General features: G+C 39.1%; 1 protein-coding gene across 2 annotated transcripts in view; it reads right to left on the reverse strand.

Annotated features, from left to right (window-relative positions):
- The window catches only part of grin2da (glutamate receptor, ionotropic, N-methyl D-aspartate 2D, a), a 249,319-nt gene that overhangs the window by 36,609 nt on the left and 192,786 nt on the right, over positions 1 to 19,924 (reverse strand). For both annotated transcript variants that reach the window (XM_026156009.1, XM_026156011.1), the window contains 3 exons: positions 17,822 to 17,975; positions 4,043 to 4,168; positions 1,438 to 1,550 (listed from right to left, as the gene is read on the reverse strand). In XM_026156009.1, the coding sequence (XP_026011794.1) occupies positions 1,438 to 1,550; positions 4,043 to 4,168; positions 17,822 to 17,975 (393 nt within the window). The remainder of the gene's footprint in view (positions 1 to 1,437; positions 1,551 to 4,042; positions 4,169 to 17,821; positions 17,976 to 19,924) is intronic.

A 19,924-nucleotide genomic window follows, 5' to 3' on the forward strand; every position in this document is an offset into this window, starting at 1 on the left:
CCGCTTGATGGTGAGAATGTAGTCATTTGAAAGTTGAACTACTTTTGACTCAAAAATTGTTAATTTAGGCTTGTTAATAGATAGAAGTTTTATAATTTTGCTTCTGTAGACCACCACAAATTAACATCACTTTAAGTAAAAATGATTGTTTTTAATACTTAATGAAAATCAAGTATGAAAATCCTTTTTATTCAATGACGCACTAAAGTTTAGAACCTGTGGCGATCTCCAAACGCTGTGTTACCTCCTGAGGGTGGCTGCAGTAAAGACCTTCCCTGCACTCACCTTCAGTTGCTCTTTCTCTGTCGGCCTTTGGTTTTATAAAACTGAATAGGGTTAAGCGCTTTGGTTATAATCCGATTTCTCATCTCACATTCCATTGCCTTAAGAAACTCTTGGGTTCCTTTTCCCAGTATGCTTTGGTTCACTATCCATTTGCACTGTTTGCCAGCATTTGGAGTACAACCCTGTACACTTCAGAATTCATCCTGCTACTTTTATTAGCAGTTACAGCCAATAAAGACTAACAGCACAACATTCCCTCCACTGTGTCTGACAGATGACGTGCTATGTTTTGGCTCATGAGCTCTTTCTCTCCTTACTTTCCTTTCTGATCTCTAATCGTGGGTTCATCTGTCCAAAGAATCTTTTCCAGAACTCTGCAGGCTCTTTTATGTGTTTTCTGGCAAAGTGCAATCTGGTCTTCTTGTTCCTGTGCGTAACTAGTGATTTATACATTGCTGTATCCATCAATTGTCTTCTGCATACCCAGTTCAGGATCTGGAATCTAGCCCAGCTGTCACACAGGTACACCCTGGACAGATTGGCAGTCCATGTACAGAGACATAAACAACCACTGACACATTCACACCTATGACTAATTTAGAATTGCCAAGTAGCTCAAACTTTGTAATGTGGAGAAAACTGGAGCTCTCAGAGAAAACCCACCCAAGTATGAGGAGAACATGGATTCAAATCCAGGACGTTCTCGCTGTGAGGCAACCACTGCAAAACTGTGCTACTCCACTTGGTTGTAAGTCCTCTGTATTATATGAAGTCACCTGCTCATTGTAGACCGTGATGATGATAAAACTTACTCCTCGAGAATGTTCTTGCTATGAAGCTATTTTTCTTAAACATGGAACAAATTTAATGGACATGAATTTTATTGCTCTTCTGTGGTCATTCCAGCTGTTTGCTCCTACTGAGCTGGTCAGTGGATTTTTTTAAAGAATTGTCCCAAATGATTGATTCGGAAAGTGCTAAAGTTTTTGCTATTAAAACAATTAAAATGGTTAAAATTGCATCTTTGACCAATAAATACTGAACCTGGAGTTGACTGTAATTGATGCTCTAGTTTGATGAGTCATTCACACAATTAATAAATAAAAAAATAAAAAAAATAAATAAAAAACACAGCCATTCAACTAAATTTACCATGATCTTGCTGGTGGTTCCTCTGGGATTCTCCACAGGCACAGAGTTATTGAAGACCAGAGCCCAGAGCAGCCAGACAGATTTCCCTATGGTGAACTTAGATCCCCCTGACTCTGAGAAACAGACAGACAGACAGTGTGTTTATGAAGGAAAGTAATACCTGTTTAAGACATTACTGGAAATTGTGTTGGGTGATGAATTATGGCCAGAGTTGGGGAAAAAAAAAACTATTTTCAAAGAAATATTAAGAGATGACTTAAATATCCAAATTTATGCTCTTAGGAAGAAACGCATCACTCTTTGAGTAGCAACAAAGAAATTAAGATTTGTGACATGTTGCTCACATCCATATGGAGAAGGCCACTGAACTGTTATCCATGATGGATAATCCTGAGTACCCTTTGCACCATTTACTGGCAGGCAGTGGTGCACCATCTCTAACAGGCTGATTCAGCACCGCTGCCACAGAGGAAATATTCTATAGCATGTACTATCATCCGCTATAACTACTACTAGCAATGGTAATAGTAGTAGAAATATTTCCCATATTTTCACTCATTCATAAAGATTTCCTTTTAGTCACTTAAGATCATTGCTGAGGTCCAGGTTCCAGGTCCGGGTTCATGATTCTGGGTAAAATTTAGTCTTTTGTGGTTTCACAGAAAGCAAAGCCAACAGGTAACACGTAGTGGAGGTTCTGTGGGGCAGGACTGATCCAACAGGAATTTTCAAGACAATGAGATGCAGAAGAAACAGTTTTATATAAAACGTATATGAAAAGTATTTCAAAAGTTACAGAACACTATTGAAAGTATTCTGTACTCTGAAAAAATAATTCCAAGATGCTTCAAAGACAAAAACTAGTCGGTTTTATAATAGTTTGGTTAACCGCCATAAAAGAGCAGCGCATAACTGTGTGGCCTTGGTGACATTGTGAATGAAATATTTGCAAGTCTGCCTGAAATCAGGTAATGCTAGCGAACAGAAGCACGTTGTTATCTGAATAGTCACAGTCCACTGTTGCTTTAAGACTTTTAATTGGAAATACAGGGACAGAGCCCAGACTTTGAAATTAAAGTAGAAATTAGACATGTGGACGCTGTTGCTATGACAATACAGAACGTCAACATTAACAACATTAACATGCATTAAATTGCAGTGATTGTATGGACCAGCTGCCCTGCAGTGATCTAAGAAATGTCTCATGTTGAAAGTTCAAACAGACGTAACTGAGAAGAGGACTTATTTAAAGTTATTAAACCTGGCAGCAGACACCCTCGTGTTGAATGTAAGGTCATTACGCTGTGAATCACTATGCTGTGAAGTCTCAGAAGGATGAGAAATAAAAGAACAAAAAGACACTGACTATAGCTCATTGTTCAACATTAAAGGTGAAGCTGCACGTTTATGGAAACACAGTCAGCATGTAGATATGGTGCAGATGTGTGGGAGGATTACTTTGAAGTATCTGAAGTACCTTTTCTTCAAGTAATGAGTGCACAAATTAAGCACACAAGGCACTTTATAGTGTCTTTACACTTTAAAGTGTATTATATTTGAGTGAAGTGGAAGTTAATTTGACGTATTTAAGTCATAGAATGGATAATATGTTGCTATTTTGTCAAAGCCACTGAAGTGTGAGCACAAGTTGGGAACTCATCACATATAGACCCTCCTTAAACTCAAACAGTACTTTTAAATGTTTAATGTGTAGGGACCATAATATTTTCCTAAATCTGGTGATTAACTCTGACCAAGTAGCAAGGGAAAGCATGTTAAAAGATCCCAAAGTGGACCATCTTCTAGCTACCAAACCCCTCCATGAGCTTTATGCTCTTGGAAAAAAAAGGACTGCTATATAGTCCGTATTATACTATATACCATTGCAATGGTCAGTGTCTCAAGGTTTTGTATTTCTGGGAAGCTGGCAGCTTCTGACACAACACTAGTATTTGACACCCTGGAAATGTTGGAAAAAAAGAGGACGACAGAGATGCAACTGCCAAAAACTGGTAAGTAGACCTTTAAACTTTAGCTTATTCAACTTTTGTGAGGATATAAACTATAGAAACAATTATATAATAAGATAAGAATAAGATTTAAACATGCTTATAAAGAGAGATGAAAGTTGAAGCGGTTTGATACAGAAGAAAGAAAAATGACGAGCGTGCACAGACATCTACCTGTCACATAAAATGAGTTCACTTCTACTTGTGTCAGTTTATTAAAACATAAAGGACAACTTTTCCAGGTTATAATTAAAAATAAATGTGTCGGGGCAGAGACGCACACAGTAAATAGTTGCAATAATGGTGAAGTGACAAGTACTGTAAAGACGTCAACATCAACCACCACCACGCAGTCCGTGTTTGTTTCATTATTATTAAATAAGCCACATTGTGGGTGTGAAGTGATTGTTTTGAATCCTGTGAAGTCAAAAAAAAGCGGAACGCTTAATTATAATAATTTGGACAAACACCCTCCTCAAATCAGCCCCCCCTCGCTTACATAACTGACAAAGTGACAAGTTGGTAATAATGTTGTGAAATGAGCAGTGGTGGTTGGTTGATTGGCGTGCAGACACTGGAGCGACTCCGTCACTTACTCTTAGCACTCTGCAGGCTGCGGTTGTATCCCACGGGGCTGAAGAACTCAAAGATGAAGACGGTGACAGCCACGACCGACAGGCACATCACAAACATCATCACCCACACCGCTGGGCTGTAGGGCTCTGCAATACACCAACACACACACACAAGAACGAATAGGAAAACTTTAGGAAGTTTTCCTGACATTTACTAATTACCCCTTCATAAAATGGGAATCTGTGTGGACAGTGAACAAAGATTGATGCCTAACAACTATAGGTTTGAGAAGACCCTTGTCATCCCATGCACCAACTGTTTCTGGTGCAGTGGATGTTATAAAAAAAGTCTGCTCCTCCAATATGCAGAGGGTTAGAATTAGCACACAAGGTTACTTAGACCACAGAGGGTTAAATCACTTGTTCTAAACTAGCAAACAAAAACTTTTCGCTGCACGTTTCTCAATGTCACTGTGAACCTGATCTAAACAAGAGGCATCGTAAGGCAGCGACAAAGAGAAGTTGTTTGATAGTTTACTGGGATGAGCTACACACAATCATAGCGTCAGCACTCTGTAGTACAAGTACAACCTGCATCCATCCTTTTCAAGGTCACAGGTCGCACTGGAGCCTATCCCAACTGTCCTAGGGCGAGAGGCAGGGTACACCCTGGATGGTTGCAATTTAGTGTTTTCAATTAACCTATCCCCACTAAGTGTGTCTTTGGACTGTGGGAGGAAGCCGGGAGAACCCACGAAAATGAGAACATGCAAACTCCACACAGTTTGGCCAGATAGTGGAATTGAAGCCAGGACCTTCTTGCTTTGAGGTAACAGTGCTTACCACCGTGCTGCCCCAACCTGCAAGTGAAATCACTTTTTTTATTTCAACCTGCAAGTGAAATAAAAAACAACAACAACAACTTTTTAAACTATATTTTGGTGCAAAGTAACTGAACTTTTTACAGGGTTTTATCGACTCTGGCGGTTGATTCTATACAGCACACACAGTTTTCACATCCCAGTAGTCATTGAAATTGCAGTTATGGCTCGCTCCATATTAATTTACACAGGAGCTTGATCCTTTTACCCTGAAATACTCAGACACAGCAGAGTGTCAAGCTCCAAGCGTGACCTTACCACTGGTACAACTGAGCTTTTTTTTGTCTTTGTAAAAAGACTGCATTTGAACGTCTTAATGGTAAGATGAAGATGGCGAAATCTTACAATGCTGTGATTGCAGCCATTCCCCAACTCTCTGTGAATGGCCATTGATCAGTGGTCTTTGATCAGTGGGTTTTGGTCAGTGCTTGTTGATCAATGGTCATGAGAACTTGCATAATTAAGATTAAGGAACTGACCTCCCAGCCCATTGTTCCTTCAGTGGGCTGGTTTCAGTCATTATGCAAATGTGCTGTTTATAAGATTTGGGGAAACCTGCAGTCAGCTGAGACTGAAGAAGTCACTTGGATGAGTGACGAAACGTTTCTCCCCCAAAATGCTACGTCCAGATGAACAGAATCAACTGTTTGGAGACTGCATTTGAACATTTTGAAAATTGCAGAGAAAAATAGAAACCAAGATAGTAAAACAAAGCTAGATACTGTAGGTTGTTGGTTCTATTCTGTGTCAGCTCAGATTCATAGTAAATTCAACCAAAACAAAAATTGTAATGAGAGAAAAGACATATCTCAAAGCAGGAGGCATCACAGAAGTGATGAAACATTGAATGGGATGTAAATATTTTAATGAAAAATAATATAAAACATCTAAGTCCGAGTCAGGGATTTGATTTTAATGTTTTTATTATGTCCATGAATATGGAGCGAGCATCCATGTATTATACATTTCAAGAAAAGAAATGTGTGCTGAATAATTTACACATTGACACTTTCTGTTTCTGCCACTGTGTAGCTGCATGACACAGCAAATGAGCAGCCTTGTATTAAATTGTTAGACGTCTGGATGTAGACAGGAGGAAATCGTCTCTCCTCATATCAAGTAATGGGTGCTAGTCTAACTGCCGGCAGAGGAAACAAGCAGATTCTCCTGAGATTTGCCAAATTAGTGAGGGATTTGCTGCCTAGACTGACATTGGCAGATGTAACACTAATCAAACAGCACTGGCGAGATGGGCTGAGCTACTGGGTCGCCTCATCAACACTTTAGTCTCTCCTTGTGTTACTTCCAGGATGAGATGCTAAATCAAATGTGACTGTGTGCTGACATACCAAAGAGTAACAAGCATCGTTTATATACGAGGCTTTTAGCTGTGGCTCCCGTGCAGAGAGACACACAGTGAGGGAGCAGGTGGAGAGGCTCAGGATTATCCATTAAACTTACTGCCAGACAGGGTTAATATGCTTTTAAGGCTGCATGGGCTGCCAACCCGTGTGCCACAAGGACTGCGACGATGCATTATAATTTCAGCTAGGTTTTCATTGTTAAATTGAATAATAATTTCATTTCATTCTGTTTATGATAATCATTTTCTTTTTATAAAAATTTTGGTAGAAACATTTTCAAAATCATGCATGGAGGATACATTTTTAACAGAAAAAGCATGAAACTAGATATGCATCATAATCACAAGGAGGCTGTCACAAGGAGACCTGAATTTTAATCGAGCTTAATGCTCGTACAAGCAGGCACAAAGTCAGCTGAAATCACAGTAAGAGGGCTGATGCCAGTGCCAGCCCATATCATCTGATGGGTCAGATTACACAACTTTAAGTGACAAATTCCATTTGGGAGTGTGGTTTAAGCTGCTTTAGTCTGCCTAAAGTTGCTATGCATCTGCAAGCTACTTTGCAACCCAACTCCACACCAGCTTCTCCTTTTCATGCTATATCTGTCCTAATCAGTTTCAGATGGTGTGCTTTAGGTGGGGTGGCTGTGGGTCATCTACTAACAGGAAGGTTGGTGGTTTGATCTCTGGCCGTTCCAATAGACATGCCAAATATCCTTGGGCAAGGCACTGACAGAAAGCACTTAGGCACAGAAAGAAATGCTTGTATGAATAGGTGAATAATGCATGTTGTTTACAGCACATTGATAATGTTTAATATTTGAAAACCAATCTTTGTTTGACTATCCTGAACAAGGTTCCTCTGTTTAAACACAATCGTTGGAAACAATCTGTCCACCTGACAGTTACATTTATTAAAGAACAAGATAACAATAACAAGATAAGATAAGGGCAGGGATAGCTCAGTAGGTAGAGTGGTGGCCCCATGATAGGAAGGTCGGGGGTTCGATTCCCCTGAACAGCTACCCTGAGGTACCCCTGAGCAAGGTACCGTCCCTACACACTGCTCCCCGGGCGCCCAGTGGCTGCCCACTGCTTCACTGAGTGAATGGGTTAAATGCAGAGAGGGATTTTCCCCACGGGGACCAATAAAGTACACTTTAAAAAAAAAAAAAAAAAAAAAACTGCGGTTTTTACCAATTGCATGTGTGCTGTTAAACATGTAAAGCGAGAGGTTTTGGTGCCTGTAATTTATGTATGAAGATGTGCATGTTTGCATCGGTTTAAGGTTGACAGTGCAAACAGCTTCTTTGCTCAGATGTTGTTTTTTTATGTGCACCCATTTAATATGTTTTTATTGTGATGTTTAGTAATATCTGGTTTCATGCAGCAGTTCCTTTCATCCAAAACAGTTTTCTCCTTTGGTTAATTTTTTGCCTGTTTTATTTTCTCTTTTTTAAATCTTTTTATGACTTGTAATCTTATGTGCAGCACTTTGTGATTCTGTCTTGAAAGGTGCTATATAAATAAAAATGTATTTATTTATTTAGGGAGACAATAAAGTAACTTCAACCTTAAAATGTCATTTAGAGAGAAAGAACATTTTTGGGGAAAAGGATGACTACAGAATAATAGTTTGTTTTTTTTATTATAAAACATTATTCATTGCAACCCGCATTAAAGTTTTATAATGAAAATAAATGCTGAGTTTATTTTAGTATATGTGAAACCTTCTTAAGTTTGCCATGCAACATTATGGATGATTAATAATGTAATAAACTGTGTGTCACAAAAACAACATCAACGTTGCATAAGAGTCAATGAATTATACATTTCTAATGATTTTAAATTAAATCAAGAGTTGGACTGGATGGATACGTTTGCTGGATTTGTGCTGAATCTAGCCGATGCCCACGGTCGCTTTAAATGTTTTCTTCAAATTTCTTTTGAATTTTTATATTAATTTATTTCTTTTCAGGTTCTAAATCTAGTTTTGAATGACGCGTTCTGATTTTTGAAAGGCACTCACTGACGTTTTTAATAAAAGCCAATAAATAAATACTGGTTGCCTGCTTGTTTTGTGAATGACTTTTCCTATACAAAGAAAATGGTTTAATGACTGTTTTGTTTTCTGTGTCTATTATTATAGTGGAGGAGAGCGTACATAATAACAGTCATTAACAGAATGTTGAAAATTATGCTACTGAGTAGAATAATCTTTGTAATATCTAATTTTAGGAACACCTCACAGGCACGACAGACTACAGTGCAATGAAACAAAACAAGTACAAGCAGAGTTAATGTACACGTGCCTGGCGTAGCACCAATGAAGAATCAATACGGTCCTTGTTGAAGTGCCCACACAAAAGAGGATTTATTGCAGCGTCATTGGACAGAATTATGCTGCCATGGTCGTAAATAAATTGATAGCAAAATGTAAAGCAGCTAATTTGTGTGGCAATAGCAGCACAACTGCAGCAGTGTTGCAATGCTCGAGTAGGTTTAAAGAATTACAAACAACATTTCTGTGGCTTGTACTTAATTTCAATTAAGCATCATACAAATGACGATTTTGTAGCAAGTCATTTTTGTGTATCTGTGAGACATTTCAAATGATTTCTTTTCTTTAACCATTTCAAAGCATTTCGTGTGAGAGTTTCGGAAGCAGTGCTGAGCTTCTCTTTAGTATATTCTGAGGGAAGTGATTCGATATGTTTGATTACATTTTTTGGTGTAAAGGCATTTTCAAACTCAGCAGCAGCGAACGCTGAACAAGCAAAGTTTGGGGAATTGTGAGTTCAGATTAGACACAGCAGTGGATTTATTGACCTGCAGGTGTCGGGAGGTATTTGTGTCTTTGGGTAGTTGAATCAAAATTGAACTTGATCAGGTTTACTTCACTTTCACTTATCGATGACATGAGTATGCTGGGTTTTGTAGTGAGTTATGTACTCTCTCAGTGATGTTTGGTTTCCAGCAGCTACATCACCATTTTGCAGAGGAGTGCATTTAAACAGGGAAAGTCAATTCAAGACACGTGTTGTTAAGAAATATACTCTAAAACACTTCTTCACACACAGAAGAAGTGAAACACACAGAACTTCTTGCTAGCAAGGGCAGCCTCCAGCACTGAGACTCGCACTGAGAAACTGCCCCGGTCTTTATTTATACTTCAGTGGGTGCTTTTGTGTGTGTGTGTGTGTGTGTGTGTGTGTGTGTGTGTGTGTGTGTGTGTGTGTGTGTGTGTGTGTGTGTGTGTGTGTGTGTGAGAGACCCCATAAAGACTTCCCTAAACCTGCTGGTCTCGAAGTCCAGCAGTTCATCAAACCAAAAAGCACTTAGACTAGAACAAATATAGCTACGTTAATCCTACCGTAAAACAATAAGACAAGGTACGACCTCTCTCATGCTCCTAGGATGTGGGGGTGAACACCCTAGAATGTTACAGACCTCCTAGGATGAGACATTCTTTCAATATGCCACCAACTATATACTTCTACACACAAATGATTACATGCAGCATTCTACCATATGCCAACTTATATCATTAAAAGATTATACTGACTACTAAGTACAATTTTCCTATTAACACGTGTTCTTTTTCAAAGATGGCCTCTTTAATATTCACACCTGGAAGCCACCAGGTATAACCACAGTCTGGTACTGGTGCCAGCAAGTAGAGCCACTGGAGTACAAGAACCTAGCATTGGGTTAATAAGGTTATGCGGCCTTGCTCAGGGGTATTTTAGCAGTGGTTGTTAAGTAAAGTGACAATATTATTAATTCAATTTGGTTGCCAGTATGTTCCCAGCAGTAATAGAAAGATTCAAACTGGTGACCCTAGTTCTCTATAGAACCAGAGTAGGAATAACCCAGAAAAGTCGCCTTATGTCATAAGTCTGTTTTAGTGAGAATGATAACAACATTATAAAACGGAGTGCTGATGCAGTTAGAAGCTGAACAGCATAGGACATGGACACAGTTATGACATATTTAACACAGTAATGTCATTACAGTATGAAGTGCATAAATAAAGTTCATCTGCTTAATTTATTTTGAGATTTTACCTCATGCACCAATGCTCACGATAAGGAATACAGCTTACTAGTTCAACACTGATACCGGGTCAGCATGCACAGGTAGCCATGGTGTTGGTATGTTATCACAATTAGAAACAGCTGAATTGCTGTAACGCAAGTTTAAGTAGTTGTTATTTGATTTGCTTCTATAGCATGTGCACAAAGTTCCACAATGATTTGGTATAATTACCGGCTTAATCCAGAGTGCCATAAACAATTACGATCACCTTCTCTGCCTCATCCCACCAGAGTACTTCAGTAAATGGTATGCTAATCTGCATTACGTATACAGCAGGCCAAGGGAAACGATAAGTACAATTAGGTTTGCCTGCCATTACGCATTTGAAGCTTAACTGTGCAGAGGCACACATATAGAAGTACAGTTACCTCATATATTTTAATGTCTCAGGGAATATTAATACCAATACAATGACTGAATCCTGTATAGGAGGTAATATTAACAACTGTAACACTGTTGCTTTATCATTTTTTTTTCTTAATATTGAATGATAACAAACATTTGGGAAAAGTGAAATATTGGAATATGAAATATTATATTTAATTTAAACTTGCATTTGAAAAATAAATACAGCTTAATTTCACCTGTTTGCTCATAAGATGCCCACCTGGAGACAACACTGCAGTGAATGCAATGCTAAATCAGTGAAGTACTCTTTGAACATTAGATAACATAGTTCATCACTCACTTTTATAGAAGCACAAACACACACACACACAGAATTTTTTTTGAGAAGCTGAATTCACTAAGCTCACAGAAACTCTTAAGAAGCTCCTCACAAATTATGACTTGGGAGTTTTGTTTTACTGTTAGTGTATAAAAGCTTTTACCTCTGAAATGCCAATATGAGTGGCAGGCCTTCTACTGCAGCTGACCATTCTTCAAAACAAAGCGCACGCACACGCACACACACACACACACACACACACACACACACACCTCTGCCTTTATTTCTCCTCAGTCGCTCAATTTTCACATCCCCCTTTACTGGGTCCCTTGACAGTTTAAGTGTTTGTTATTATCCAGGCTTTGAGTGTGTGTCCTGTCTCCCTCTCAGCTTTGTAGCCTGGGGTTTCTGTGTCTGTAATAAGACCTTTGTGTCTATTTCACATTCACAAAGGTCACTGAGACTTTAGAGAATTAAATACGTCACAATTATTACTCTGAGTTTAGATTGTAGCGATTTGAAAATATTATGTAAAGGAAGAAAAAAAAACAGAGAAATAATAAATAATAAATTTTCATTCAGTAGCACAACAAAGAGAACAAATCTTTAGAAAACTGTGAGCCCAGCTTTGAAAGAAGCACTAATGCATGCTGCAGGCAAGTAAACGCACCAGGACAATAAAAACTGCAGAGTCAGCCATTCCTCTGCCAAAAGCGAGAGTTGAGGCGGTGGTACAGCATGCGTTTGGCATGGTTTTATTCATCTCTATGACATCAGGGCTACACAAAAACTACTAAGCTGAATTTCATTAAACTTGGTAGAAAGGTGACGAAGAGTAAAAGGAAAGAAATGCATTCATTCATGTGCGGATCAAGATCATTTTGCTCTGGTCAGGGGAAGCATGTAGTTCTTTCTGAGTATCCTTGTACAGTCATTTTTATTTTATCTGTCTCATTGATGCTGAGAGAAGCTTGCTCAATAAATAATGTTTAGGTATTTCAAATCTGTTAATTAGTCATTAGTTACAGTAGCAGATATGCAATCAAATGTGAGTAACAACAAATCATGATAAATTAGTTACTTCCTTATTATTAATGGATCATTCCCTAATGTGGGAATGGTCTGGGAATATGCAGAGGGCACCCTTGGAAAAGTTCAAGCTTGTGCAGTTCAAAGTGCAGGAGGTATCTGCATACATTCTCATGTCATGTTTTGCTACCATGAAAGAAAAGTACAGAGAAAGACCAGAACAGAGACATCAAACAAGGTTTTAGTGAGAAAACGCTGCTTCAGAGGATGTCAGGTTTGAAAAAAGGGGACCGCAGTAGGACAGTCTTAAATATTTAAAGCCATAGAAAATGTTTTCATGCTTTTCAAACTGAACACAAGAACCTGACAGAAGAGCATGAGACTGAAAACAGAAAGAAGGAGCTCAGCCCAACTTTGAGGATATCAAACCAATGAGTCCACTGCAGAATGCATCTATTTTATTTAAGATAAAATAGCCTCTATAAGTACTGTACTGCTTTATTCTTGTTGGTTTAATTTACTGTATTGTCGTCTAAGGAGCTTGGAAAAAAAGCATCTAGACTTCACCACCATCCAAGAAGCTTCTTCAGTTCTACTGTCAAATGGTGGAAAGTCCCAGATTTAAGCCCTGTGGGAGTGTCTCCCGGGAGGGACATGGACCCCCCCCCCCAGTAACACAATCACACGAGCTAAGGTGTGAAAATGGGTGTGGGTCATAATCAGCCAAGGTTTCGGGTGAGCTCATTGTGAAACCTGGCCCCACCCTATCATGTGATTTCCTGAGGTCAGATGGCCCAGGATGTGAGTGGGCGTTAAGGCATCTGGGAAGGGATCTCAAAACTGGATTATAGATGGCAGACAGTTGGTGTCGTAAGCCCCGCCTCTGTTCAAAGATGGTCGGCTCACAGTGGACATAGATGGCTTCTTTCACTCCTGTTTCAAACCATCTGTCCTCTCTGTCCAAAATGTGAACATTGGCGTCCTCGAAAGAGTGACCCTTGTCCTTTAGATGCAGATGGACAGCCGAGTCTTCGAGCAACTTAAAGAAGTCCAGATGCTTTTTTTTTTTTTTCAAGCTCCTTAGACCACGATGACCTGGATGTCTGAGAACTTTCACAGATTTACTGTATTGTCATTTAAATGTAAAAATATGAAGAAAAAAAAATAACTCGAATGCGGCATGTCTCTTTTAATTTTATACATTAACATTTTCAGAGATTCTTATCATCAAGATAATGTCGTTATAATAAAAACCCTGGCCAATGACCTTTTCTTCCACATTGAAAGAAGAAACTAAAACTAATAAAAAGAGCCAAAGCTTTTATAAATGACACACATTTTCTTAACTGTTTGTCCAATTCTAGGTTTTGGAGCCTATCATAGGTGCACGAGCTCATCACCTTGATCATCAACTGACATTTAAACCTATCTTCAATTTAGAACCACTAATTAAACTGACAGCAGCTCACTGGTGGATTCAAACCGTTCATCTTTTTGCTGCAAAGCATCAATGTTAACCACTACACCACAGTGTCAACCACAATGGTATCAGATTCCTAGGTTTCATTACCATTTATTCTATTTTTCTTTACAAGGCCTAACAAACAGCAAGTGCATTTTAAACAAGTTGAGCATCATGCGGTTTGTCCACATATTGCAGCTGCCTTTCTCACAGTTGGCCTCTTGTTGGCCTGCACGTGTTTCCCTCTTCACCTCTTGTTATTATTCTCTGGCTTTTCTGAGACTCCTCCGTCAGAAAGGATTGCCCTGCCTCTCAGAGCACTTCTTCCTCACTTGATTATTTCCTTGAGCGTTGACCTTTCCTTACGTGTTTGTGCTCACTCTTACCTCTGTTTGACCCTAATTTTTTCTTTTATATTCCATGCGTTCACATGTGCCCATACACACACACACATACGCACACACAAACGGCCAAAGCAACAGTATGGACTTGCTGTCAGCCCTGTGGCCCAGCAGACTTTAGACAAAATGGCCTTAGGAGCCTTGCACCTCCGTCCAACCATGACATGTTTCAGATTGTCTCTTAAATCTCCTCTGACAGATGGATAGATGTACTACTGCAGCTGTGCCAGTATGAAATCAATCCCTTAAGGAGTCCTGCGAAGGAGTCAGGTCTATGATGGAGGAATATTAGTGAACTTTTAGAGCAGACTTGGTCGTTATTAAACAAGCAAAAATGAAAAAAAATAAATAAATTGCACTTTTATTACAGGCTGGGCTTTAAGGGCTATAGAGAAACGGACAGTATAGGACAATATGATAGGAACTATTTAAACTATTTATGACATAATTCGTCATACAGTGTATGATGGTCTGCAGGTCTGATTTATAACGTCATGCACACAGTATGTGTGGCAGTAGAATATGCGCTTCATTCACACAGGCAGGTTTTAAGCACAGATGGTGGGTTTAAAAAGTAGTCGCCTGAGACGCTGCTCTGTGTTAACAAGTCATTTTTGCTACAGGGTATGATCTCATCTGGTCTGCACGACACGCACACACACAAATGCACAGCAGCATGTCAACCAGCCGCTGCTCAGATTAAAATATCTGAGAGCATCTGACACAGCTCTATCAGTCTCTCTATCAAAGCCACTCAACCTCTCTCTCTCTCTCTCGTTTGTGTTGGGTTTATAGTGGTACATGACAGGACTTTCTCTCTCTGTGTAACACCATCTCTTTCTCCTAAGCACATTCTTCATCCATCACTCCCTTTCTTTGTTGTCATTTCTCTCTGCTTCCAACTCTCTACTTCTCTCAAATTCCATCTTTTCATGGTTGGAAGTGCGTGGAATTAGTCTAAGAAGATTGGTAAATTAAGAGGTGTTATCTTAGGAGAGGCCAACTTTGATTGAGGCATAAGCTATATTTTTTTTAAAATGACTGGAGAAAAAAAAAGGTTGGCTTGGATTGCCGTGGGGGCTTCTTTGAACGCTGAGAATAGTAAAGCTAACTGTGCATTTTGAGCTGTGCTTTGAGATGCAAAGCTGGGAGTTTGAACCTTTTCAACTGAAAGACAAAATTCACATCAGAAATGAAGGCCACTTACATAATTTAGAAAGAATGTACAGTACTGTACAGCGTTATGTAAGCTATCAAGGCTGTTTTAGTACATTAATTAATTAATCCTTCAACAATCCTTAAGATTAAAGGAAACTTGAAAGCATTGTAAAGTCCATTAGTGAATAATAGCTTATGCATCTGGGTCCTCTTTTGATGACTCATGTAGTTGTGATTTAAAAAATAAAATGTGACTTTGCTAATAAAAAAGCAAAAACCATATCAGATTTAATGATAACCATGTTCCAGGAAGTGTGAAAGAGTCTCAGATGTTCAAGTTTTATTTTTGGACATCATGCATTGTGAATAGGACCCCAGGGTCAGAGCTGCACAGTAATGTCCTGTGGGAAACAAACTCTGATATGTACTGTACCATTGTGTACCTCAACACTGTAAAAAATTGTTTGGCTACCAAGATTATTGGTGACTGCCATTACATTCTACTCGACTCCCTGCAACTTTGTCGTCTCTAAAACTCAGGTTGCAGGGTCACTGTTGTGACACAGTATAAGAGATACAGTCTAACGCAGGTGGATGTGGACACGATGGCACTTCCAGGTAGCAGCAGTGCTGAAGTCTTATACATCTTACGTTAAATTTGTTTTAGCTATGGTCTTTGTCTGGAGTTGAGTTGAGATTTTCATTTGCACCTCGTATAACCCCACAGTTTCATCAAATTAATTTTGATTCAGGTTGATTTTGAATTGTTATGCCCTGTTACACCTGTCCTCTCCATTATAGGACTGTGCAGCATTTGCATGGTGTTCTTGATGGGCAGCAAGCAATAGTTTTATAATGTTTTTATAAAATGTTCAGCTGAACATCTTGACACAAATCGCCCAGGTAAGGAAATCCCACAAAGTTGATTATGTTCACATGGACATTGCGTTTTCAGCAGGAGAAACTGCAACGGACTGACTAACAATGGCTCTGACAGCCCATTGTTAGTCAGCGGTGCTAGTTTTGACCATTATGCAAACGAGTGTTTATAAGGTTTGGGAAACCCGCAGTGAGCTGAGATGAAGTCAGAATCAACTTTCTGGATGTTCAGCTGAACATTAAAGGATGCGTCCTTCATTTTTGTATGTTTTGGAAAAACTGAAAAAATGAAAATATCCAAAACAAGGGCTGTCTTGCATTATGACCCCTTGAACAATCATTTAATTCAGTCTCCTTGAACCAGCTGCTTTGAATGTTAACTGTTCACACTGCTATTATTCACTGCAGTCCTATATGTGCCTCCTATGTAGTCAGCCTCCTTCACCTATTAGTAAGATAGAAAATGTGTTATCATCCATTCTGAACATTGATAAACAAAAAGCAACCCAGACTATAGACGACTCCATGCAGACGTGTGAAATGTAGAAATCTCAGATTTGAAAGTGTATTTTAACACAAACTGTGTTCTCTTCTTTAACCTGATCAAAGTGGTTTCGGTGCTAGTCAAACCAAAAGCAAAAAAACTCAGTACAAACTTTAAATTCAACACGAGACAGGAGGGTCAGGCCTCCAAGTTAAAACTCTTCTGCTTTTACATGAGTACCAGCCTGCTGTATAATAAGACCTCAGGGCCTCGTGTAAACACTTGGCCAATGAGGTGGATTTAGAAGGATGTTCCACACTAGCGGTAAAATGATATTTGGTCAATACTTTAAGAGCTGTTTGTTCTTCTAATCTCTCTCTAACTACTGCCACACAGCTCTCACTACATAACTACATACAGCTCTACCTCACTCAGTCAGGATGTCTTTTAGTAAAAGTATTTCAACATGTAAATTTAAGTTATTTTGATGAGCTCATCTTTACCTGTGGAAGGGAATAAAGTCCGACTGATGACAAAAACAAAACAGCGAAAATCCCCTTTGGTTTGTTTCAAGCTAAGTAGGGCACAGAGAGAGTGCATAACATGTGAGTGTTTCTAAGTATATATTCTTTATGCTTTCTACTGGGCCTATTATAAGCCCGGTATTTCATTTTGTGCAGTGCACAAAGTTAAAATTTAAATTTAGTTTAGCGATATTTTCTTCACCCGTCTTTCATCCACAGCTGACCTGAATTGCTTTTTAAAGGGATTCTTACCTTCCTCTTATGTAGCACCATTTAGAGTAGAATTTAATTTTGCATTAGAGAGCTTGAAAAGGGTTTGTGATGCTTCATGCACATCTATAAATCCCATTTTAATGTTGTGTATACAGAATTTAGTGGAATACAAATAGACTACTGAGTTTATGATCCCTACTTTAAAGCTGAACATGGAGAATAAACATTCCTACGTAGACTTCATATTCAGCAATCTCATAAACTACGAATGCAATGTCAATTATTGTTTTTGGATTGTAGGTGAGCCTCTGCTCATTGAGTTCTATCAGATGTTTAGACACAGCTTATAGAAGCAAATAAGGTATTGATTTAAGCATTTTTGCCAATTTGTCCTGATGGTTTAAAATACTTCACCAGAACTTCAGATTTGTCCGATAGCAATTGCAAGGGAAAATATACAACCTGACCCCAGTAAGTAAGACACAAGATGACACAGAATGAAAAGGAGCTAGGGTGGAGATGGGTTGCAAAGTAGCTTGCATCTGCAGGTAGGCAGGCATGTTACAGGTACTAAGCTTGACTTGGAGAAATGACAGACTTATAAAATGCTAAAGTGTACCTTATTAAAAACATCTTACCAAGGAAAGCAGAAGGTGATACTGTGCCGTTACTGCGCGAAACCATGACACTGATGCCAGTCTCCACAAATGGAACCGAAAACTCAACAACCTCTGACCTCTCTTCATTAATGGTGAGTGAGCCGATGGCCATGTCTGCCCTGTTGGACACCACCTGTAAAACAGGAGATCTGAAGTTAAACACAAAGAGCTATAAAACATTATATACAAGGTAAAAAGAACCAAGAAAAAACAGATTCACTCAAAGCTGATTCAATTTAAAAAAAAAAATAATGTTTACATTTTTGCTGTATACAGATAAAAAGGAATAGACAGAAACAACAGTTTCTCATAGTCATTGTGCAGGAGAAATGCCATAACTTGGTTCTGTGTAGACCTATCATTTCAGATCAGCATGTTGTGTCTATTTATATGAGCAACACTATAACAAACAAAGTGCTTTTAATGACTTTCACAGCTACTACACACCAAGAAAACCTGATTTAAGCTGATGTCCTGTGGCAAATCTGAAAGAAGTCCAAACCCTGGAGGAAAGAAACTCTGTGTTGGCACACAAACAACACCTGTCACTTTCCAGTCACTACCAACTTGTGACTGCTGAGGATAGAAACAAAGATCAATTTGTAAACTGACAGTTTTTGCTTTCCGCCCAGCTTTCTATTCACCACAACAGACCAGAATAGCATCCTCACCAGCTTGTTGTTTTCCTAATTCACTCTCCCCTCACTTGTGAATAAGATTACAGGATACTTCAACTCCTCTAGTTGGGGGCAGCGACTCATCTCTAACCTGCAGTGGATACTCCATCATTTTACTTTTAAGAACAATGGCCTCAGATTTGGAACTGCTAATGCTTTGCACTCAGTTGCAAACCAAGCTGCAGGTCACCCAGAGAGAACCACATCATCTGCAAAAAGCAGAGCTCCTGAGACAACCAAGTCTGACACCCTCCATCCCCTGACTACTGCTAGAAATTTTGTCCATAAAAATTATGAATAGAATTCTTGAAATGATCGTTCCCAGTGGAGACCGAAAACCCACCAGGAAGAATCTTGACTTTTCCTGGCAAGATCCAACCTCTCACTCTCATCAGAAAATAAGAAAGCAACAAGATGAACAGACTCTATAGGCAGTTATAGCACATAAATTTTACCTCATGCAATGCTCACTTTATCATGTAGGTTTTCCAGCCAAGCACTGGACATTAACAGGTGGAATTTTCTTGATCGCTTCTTGGATTAGTTCTTGGAATGTAGCCAGACCAGCTCTTCTTCTTCTGGCAAATGTGTATTTTCAAAAAGCACTAACCAAAATATACCTCTTTGGTCTCAATGGTTGGCAGTTGGTAGGATAGAGCTACAATGTTCTGCTCTATAACTATCTATAACTAAAACACCTTGAACAAACAGCATAGGGATCCTTTTGCCATGACTTGCAACATGAAGCTGTGCTGTGGTCCTCCTCACAGCTCCTCAGGCAGCTGTAAACGAGGCTCAGGCGGACAGAAGGTGACGAAGTCAGGGGATTCACAGCCCTGTTGGTGTTTCGCCTGGCAGGAAGCAGAGGTTACTTGACTGCAGCAGAGGGACTGTGGAGGTTAGAGGAGCTGGCTGCTGACCAGAAGTTCATTAGTCAGGTCTGGCCTGGCACCAAAAGTCTGTGAAAGACAAAAGGCTCTGCAGTCTCTCAGCAGACACAACGGAGATGCTTTTCATCAGGCTCATAAAGTAGCCTCTAAAATGTTCTTCCTCCTTATTTGTTAAAATCTTAAGCACTGATTGATACATTGTTTCACACAGTTATCAACTGTGAGAAAAAAGCATTGTATGAACTATTTGCATGTACAGCCATTTTTAATCAGTCTTCCATTTTCAAAGGCTGAAAAGTAATTGGACAATTGACTGAAAAGTTGTTCCATCATTTTTCCATGAAGGATTCTCAACTTCTACTATACCACTAATCACCAACTAGGCATTGCTGAAATAATTAAAAATCCTTTGTATTTGGTCTTTTAACTTTTTGCAAGAAACATTAAAAGACCAAATACTGAGCGTTTAACTGGCTGCTTCTGACACTCCCACTTTCGTTAGTGCAGCAACATTC

The sequence above is a fragment of the Astatotilapia calliptera genome, chromosome 22 (assembly GCF_900246225.1).
Source record: "Astatotilapia calliptera chromosome 22, fAstCal1.2, whole genome shotgun sequence".
NCBI lineage: Eukaryota > Metazoa > Chordata > Actinopteri > Cichliformes > Cichlidae > Astatotilapia > Astatotilapia calliptera.